This window comes from Orycteropus afer, unplaced genomic scaffold (genome assembly GCF_000298275.1).
Source record: "Orycteropus afer afer isolate SDZICR_OR568_19922 unplaced genomic scaffold, OryAfe1.0 scaffold00888, whole genome shotgun sequence".
Taxonomy (NCBI): domain Eukaryota; kingdom Metazoa; phylum Chordata; class Mammalia; order Tubulidentata; family Orycteropodidae; genus Orycteropus; species Orycteropus afer.
This window is the reverse complement of record NW_006922475.1, coordinates 286,067-293,885: the sequence shown is the minus strand read 5'-3', so window position 1 is coordinate 293,885 and position 7,819 is coordinate 286,067. Positions and strand designations below refer to the sequence as shown.

General features: G+C 37.1%; 1 protein-coding gene across 1 annotated transcript in view; it reads right to left on the bottom strand.

Annotated features, from left to right (window-relative positions):
• KDM6A (lysine demethylase 6A) overlaps positions 1 to 7,819 on the bottom strand; it is a 245,741-nt gene that overhangs the window by 171,160 nt on the left and 66,762 nt on the right. Inside the window, exon 5 of the mRNA XM_007958238.2 lies at positions 1,644 to 1,764. Within this exon, the coding sequence (XP_007956429.2) occupies positions 1,644 to 1,764 (121 nt within the window). The remainder of the gene's footprint in view (positions 1 to 1,643; positions 1,765 to 7,819) is intronic.

Here is a 7,819-nt window from a genome sequence, read left to right as displayed (position 1 = left end):
AAAAAAAAAAAAAACACCTCACTGTCATGGAATTGATTCTGACTCATAGCGACTCCTTTGGGTTTCCAAGGCAGTAAATCTTTACAGAAGTAGATTGCCCAGCCTTCCTTCCGCGGAGTAACTGGGGGGTTTGAACTGCCAACCTTCTGGTTACCAGTCAAATGCCTTAGGCACTACGCCACCAAAGCTCCTTATGAATGTCCAAGAGGAAGTTAAATAAATATGCAAGGTGGCATATTGGAACTTATTTTCCATTTCAAAACCAGTCATTCCATAATATACAATTGGAGAAATCCTGCTAATAAGTTTGAGGAAAACTGTTCTTCCAAGCATCCCTTACTCGCTACACTACTTACACCTAATGCAAGGGGCTGTACTTACCTTTGACCCTTGTGTGATCTAAATTACTTACAATCTACTTGTTTAATGTTTGTGGTTATACATCTGTTTTTCATAAAATTAGCATTGCTCTTTATAAACTCAAAAAAGTTACAAACAGTATTTGCATAGCTTCCTACCTTAATCTAGAACAATAAGGCACTTTTAATAATTTTTTTTATAAAAAAAAACTTTACTAGTTCCTTATTAGTGAGTTTAAATTATAGCCCACTATAAAGCCATTCGGGAACTCTGGTAGCATAGCGCCTAAGGCAATTGACTGCTAACCAGAAGGCTGGAGGTTCAAACCCACCAGCCACTCTTCGGAAGGAAGGTTGGGCAATCAATCTACTTCCATAGCGATACTGCCTCAGCAACCCCAGGAGGAGTCGCTATGAGTCAGGTCTGACTCGACAGCAGCACATAACAACAACATAAAGCCATTCTTCATCATTCCTCCTTTTCACAGCTCACGCTCTGTCTTTAAAAACAAAATAAACTGCAATGGAGATACTTAGAAAATGGCCATCATCCATCATCATAGTCGCATATTCACAAAAACTTAAGCTTTCTTCTGGAATTTTTAATCCTTTCCATTAATGCTTTTTCCATGCAGGGAAGCACTATTTTCATTACAAGACCATTGAGACATAAAGTGCTGACATAGACAGCAAAAGAAATTCAATGAAAATCTTGGTAATATCAAATTTCCACTTAAGATATTTAACCAACAATGTATTTTTTTTCCCAACAATGTTTAGACTCACAAATCAGCAGTTCAAATACCTCACACTTGCATAACACATCCTTTTTTAATAATTTTAATATGAAATGTGCTATGCTGGTAAAAGTGAACAGATTTCTAGTAAACCCATACAAATTAATGGTCAGTGATTAGGTCACAGATATAACATCATTAAACAGCTGCTTCTCACCCCTGTAGTGCCCAGTCACTTACAGGGAAGTGAATTAGATGTTCAAACTAAGACTGAAACCCTTCACCCTTTCCTGATGAGAGATTTCAGTTTATTTACTTTTTTAAAAAAGGTGTAATTAGATATCACACAAATATTAGCATCATAACTGCTCTGTACATTGAAACCCAATTTAGGTATCTTCCAGTTCGTAGCTGATAATCAGTCACCTCAATTTTCAAATTTTCTTTTGAAGTGCCAAGACAAAGCCAACACTTCTCAATGCTCTTTTAACAAACAAAAATCATAAAAATGAAACATCGTATTTTCAGGAAAAAGCCAACAACCTACCTTTAAACTAGACTCATAGTCTGTGTTCACTTTGAACATAAGCCCAAGTCGTAAATGAATTTCCTTGGCTCGACAAAAGCTGGGATCAACATAAAGCACCTCTTGAAATGCTTTAATTGCCCTGTAAGAATACAGACATAATATAACTTTATATGAATTTTCAGTAGGTAGAAGGGTAGAACTTCTTTTTATGCAATACATTTTTTTAAAGAAACGCCAATTTTATAAAAATGACATGAATGAATAGTTTTTTTTAAAAAAAAAAAGATTGGAAAGCTACTCTTGGTTCTTTTATATAATTCAATTGTGTAATCTAACTTAATATAAAGGGAGAAAGGAAGATCAGATCAATTTATTGTTATTCAAACAATACTTTATAGTGCAATAAAATTCTCAGTGTAAAGTGATTTCATTTTTACTGATATTTGTGGGGAGATAGGGAGGACTCGCAGGTTTTGGTCTAAGGGAAGAGGCATTAATCCTGTTTCTAGTATGTTCCATATGTGTTTCATATTTAGGTTTAAAATCCAGTTAGACCTTATTTTTGTATATATTGTTGTTACTTGCCCTCAAGTCGGACCCAACTCATAGCGACCCTTCATTGGGTTTCCGAAGCAGTATCGCTACGGAAGTAGATTGCCCAACCTTCCTTCCGAGGAATGGCTGGTGGGTTTGAACCGCCAGCCTTCTGGTTAACAGTCAAGTGTCTTAGGCACTATGCTACGAGAGCTCCCATTCTTGTATATAGTGTGAGGTAACAACAACAAAAAAAAAAACCCCAAACACACTTCCATTGAGACAAATCCAACTCATAGTCCTAGTGATCCCTCCTGGGGTTTCCGAGGCAGTATCACCACAGAAGTAGATTGCCCAATCTTTCTTCCAAGGAGTGGCTAGTGGGTTTGAACCGCCAGCCTTCTGGTTAGCAGTCAAATGCGGAGGGATCAGTTTTTGTTTTTTCTATGCTGATATCTAATAGTCCCTGAACTATTTGTGGAAAAGACCACCCTTACCTCACAGCTCTGCAATATAATCTTTCTCCTAAATTAAATGTCCATATTCATTTGAGGTCTATTTTCTCGGTTCTCTATTCCATTTTACTTTCCACTGGTCTATCAGTTCATCTTTGCCTCTAGTTCACATTGTACCTTCTATAACAGGTCTTGATTAACAGTAGAACAAATTCCACTAAATGTACTTTCAAATTATTTAACGTAATCATATAAATACCTACTCAAAAAATGAGTATTAAAATAATGACCAAAATATCTATTCTGAATTTCTAAAGTGTGAGATATCAGATGTTAGTTTTTAACTACCTTTAACATGATTTTAAAGATTTCTTACTAAATACAAGCTAAAACAGTCTTTGCAAAACTTTTTATCTATTCTCTTCCTCTAAATACCTATTTAGACTCTTCCAAAACAAAGTCAACAGTCTATACAAAAAGTTCAAAATGATACCACAAAATAGAAAAAAAAACAATATACCATATACCTTTAGTAACACTATTTTGACTGATTCACACAATCTTCTTTTTCCCAAAAAAATTATGTCTTTCTACATGTTCATTATAAAATTTAGAGTTCTAAAAGACAGTGTTTTTTGGGAGAGGGGAAGGATCCATAGGTCTGTGAATATCTTTACACTGAGTTATGACAGTATTTAACTTTCTTCTTGAAGAGAAACTCAGCATCCACCTGTTAGAAAGCTTTTAAAAATGGGTGGGATATGTCCAAATGTTATTATCTGGTGTATATAGGTTGCTTTGACCCAAGTAAGGTAAGTCAGAGAACTGAGAAGAAAGAACTGGGGCAAATTACCATCTCATTCCTATTTCTATCAGACATTAAGATATTCTTCTATATACTGCTAAGAGGTTCCTTTTACACTTTTCTCAAAGCTTTCTTATAGGAGTAGGTGCAGCTTCACCAGCCTCTATTTTTCTGGCCCTGTCCAGTGCTATGATCAGGAGCTCTGGTAGTGTAGTGCCTAAGGCACTTGACTGCTAACCAAGAGGTTGGCGGTTCAAGTCCACCAGCCACTCTTTGGAAGGAAGGTTGGGCAATCTACTTCCGTTGTGATACTGCCTCAGAAACCCAAGGAAGGGTCACTATGAGTCGGGTTCAACTCTATGGCATATAACAACAACAGTGCTATGATCTTCTAATAGAACAGGGAATTTTGTAGGTACACATATGTGAAGGACAGGTGAGGGCAGCATCAAATGGTTCGGTAGAGAACAACTGCTTCAATGTAATAAATGATGTCAATAAAAAACATATGGTATGGCTAGGAAGGGGTATGCATGGGCTTTTGGAAGCTTTATAGCCAAGTTTTATTTCTTGTTCCAGGTGATGGTTATATGAATGCTTACTCTGGTAGCGTAGTGCCTAAGGCACTTGACTACTAACCAGAAGCATGGCGGTTCAAACCCACCAGCCACTCTTCAGAAGGAAGATGGGGCAATCTACTTCCATTGTGATACTGCCTCAGAAACCCAAGGAGGGGTTGCTATGAGTCGGGTCCAAACTGATGTCACATGACAACAACAACAACATGATAATAACCTGTTAAGATGTACATTTATATTGTATGCATTTTTATTTAAGTATGTTATACTTAGGAGCTCTGATGGCATAGTGACTAAAGCATTTGACTGCTAACCAGAAGGCTGGCAGTTCAAACCCACCACCCACTCCTCGAAAGGAAGGTTGGGCCATCTACTTCCGTAGTGATACTGTCTCAGAAACCCAAGGAGGGTTCGCTATGAGTCGGGGCGACTCCACAGCAGTGAGGTTTATTTTTGTTTGTTTGTTTTTAATGTTATACTTTGTAATAACGAAAAGGTTTTTCAAGAAAACAATGAGGCATAACTCTTTCTGCTAAGGGACTTTAGATTTTGGCTCTATTACAATTTCTATTTTCAAACATTCATTAATTTCTTTTAATGAGAACAATGACTTTGTAACTAAATGATGAAAGCTCTTTTTTTTTTTTTTTTTAAATCTAGCAGAGGCAAAAACACAAGTCCATTACTTAGACTTGTCTAAAACATTACAATGGCAGATTTGGAATAGAAAGATCTCCAGAGTTCTGCTCCTATCCAACTGAATTTCTCCTTGGTTAATCTTTTTTCTCTAATGTTGTAGATAATATTTCATAAAGTCGCAATTCACCACAACTTATTACATGGATTAGAAAACTCTCCAATGGAATGGGTAAGTTTCTACATGTGTTGATGATAAACTCAGGCAGGCCTAAGTCAAAGATATGAAAGAAAAACAATACAAGTGAAAGACAGAAAAGGGAAAGCAGGGGAAAAAAAAAGGAGAAAGAGAAAAGTTAGGAAAGGATGTAAGGAAGGATGTATGAGAGAGGGAGGGAGAAGCACAGAGAATCAATAACAACTCCTCAGGAGAAATAATAATTCTCCTCTTTGTTTCTATTTCTAGGCTTTTCCCTAACCCTATTATTTGTGGATGTGTTTTTTTTACTGCATAGGTACCTTTAGTACACAGACATCTTATCCACTTTGTTCACAATGTCACATAAGTGCAAAGAAACATGGGGTCAGTATATTAAGTTCTCTAGGTGCATTAACACTGGAAATAACGAAAGAATGATTAACTAGTAAGGACATGCTCCAAAACACACAAGGACTGGGTCATACTACATTTTCTCTTTAAGGCCTATTAATAGTGCCCATGACAAGGCTGTGGCCAATAAATATTGTATCATCATGTTTTCCTCAGTTTTGTCCCAAACCCAAACTAAACCCACTGCCATAGTCTATTCCAATCCACAGTGACCATATGGGACAAAACAGAACTACCCTGTTGTTATTTGCCATTGAGTCGGATCCGACTCATAACGACCCTTCCTTCCCAAGGCAGTTATCACTACAGAAGTAGACTGCCCAACCTTCCTTCCGAGGAGTGGCTGGTGGGTTTTAACCGCCAGCCTGCTGGTTAGCAGTCAAGTGCCTTAGGCACTACGCTACTAGAGCTCCTCAGAGGGTTTCTAAATGCTATAAAACTTTCCTGAAGCACATTGTCTCATTTTTCTCCTGCAGAGTGGCTGGTGGGTTCAAACCACTGACCTTTTAGTTAGCAGCACAATGTTTTAACCACAATGTCACCAGAGCTCCTCTTTATCCCAAAGTTCACCTCAAATTCATTTTTTTATAAACTCGATCTTCAGTATCTGTGGTATCATTATGTTACTGAAAGAGTCTGTAAGGACTTTCCTTGCTCTGCTCTGGCTGGCATGCATTTCTTCAAATAAGTGGCTCCTGTGATTGCTTAATCACCATAATACTGTAAGTCAAATCTCCATATTACATTTAAGATCTTACCATTTTTTATTCCCAGTTATGCTCTAACCTTGCTCCTAATCAGCTGTGATCTGACTTATCATAGTAATAATGTCTTTAGGCAAATACAGGCCCTCTTGGAGGCCCTGCTTCTCCTTACTATATTCTTCTAGATGGTCTCAAGCATAGCAATGATTCTGAGGATAGCACAGGAGCAGGCAGTGTTTCATTCTGTTGTACATGATGTCACTGAGTTAGAACCAACTTGACAGCAACTAACAACAGCAGTTCACTCTACATTCACTATGAATTATCTTCAAAGCTTACCACCCAAACTCAAAAGCAACTATTGTTTTGCATGGTGTTAACTGGCAGTTATGTCCACTCTATAATCAAATCATATCATTCTATTTATTGCTGTACTATCTCTAGCTTTTTCATGTCTAGACCTTGAGGCTTAGAGTCTTTTATTTTATAAATAATTCAATGAAAGGTTTAACAGATGTCTACTGATGCCATTATTTTAGTTAGCTGTTTGGATTTCTTGAGGAGGTGGTTAGTAAACTGGATGCCACAGTTTTTTTCACTAATCAGTTCCCCTTATCTAACACAAAATGCATAAATTATCTAAGTTCATTTTCTTTTCTAAATTTGTCCATCTTTCTTTCCCATATACTTCTTCAGTTTTCCCCACCCATGGCAAAGGGGGGCGGGGAGGAAGGGAGAGATGGAGGGAGGAAGAGAGGGAGAAAGAAAGTGGGGTGGGTGTGAGGGAATGGCAAATAGGCATCACTCATGCAACATTCTAATCTTGGACAACATTTTGCATCATCTATATATCACTAAACTACAAGTAGCCAGAACAAAGGCTCTCTGAAACACAAACTAGACTAAAACACCAACCCACAGAATTTATGCTGACTGCACAATTCTGACAGAGAATTTTAGAATATAAGAAATAGTTACCAAATTAAAAAAACTCTTAAGATCCGAGACTGGAAAGATTTATAGTTTTCAAATACTTAAAGCATATTCACTACTGAAACAAAACAAATGTATATTGCAGTATATATCATTGTGTGTGTATGTGTGTGTTTCCTTTAATCTGAAAACCTTCCTATAGGGCTAATATTGCTGAATCTGGTGATATGCTGAAGAGACAGATGATCTAATTCCATAAAACTTCATAATAATAAAAGGGAGAACATACTAGCTTTGAATCAGTAACAATGTACACACACACACACACACACACACATAGTTAAACATACATACTAGGAAGTTTAAAGGTTCTTTTTTAATGAGACAGAAAGATTTGATGAAGTAATCAAAAAAACACATTGGTTAAGATCTTAAAATGTGTAGAAGGAAGGAAAGACAGACCAAATAAGAGTAAACACCTTGAACAAAGTCACATAGGCAAAAAGTACTTAAGGTGTTTTCAGGGAAATGTTAGTGCAGTATGATTGGCACAAAGAACGCATTCAGAGTACAACTGTTATACTGTAAAACCCTTACCAAGCAACTACTCCATGCTTTCTAATTTTGTGACTGTTCAAGAAATAGTAAAAGGAGAAATTTGAGGTACAGAGTTCAGGGCAGGGGGTTGGGGGGAGACGACGATGGACACTTAAATGGTAACAGAGAAACCACATAGCAAGGGTAAACTCGTATACAAGGTGTGAGACATGCCCTTATAGGAAGCTGCTACAAAACAGAAACTCAAGACATGAGAAAATGGTGGTAACTAGGATAGAATCAAGAGAACAGAAGACACCAATTAATACAGGCATTGTGCATTGTCCTTATATCATTCAGTATCTTTTCTTAAGTCACGTGAAGGATACAGAAATCATGTAT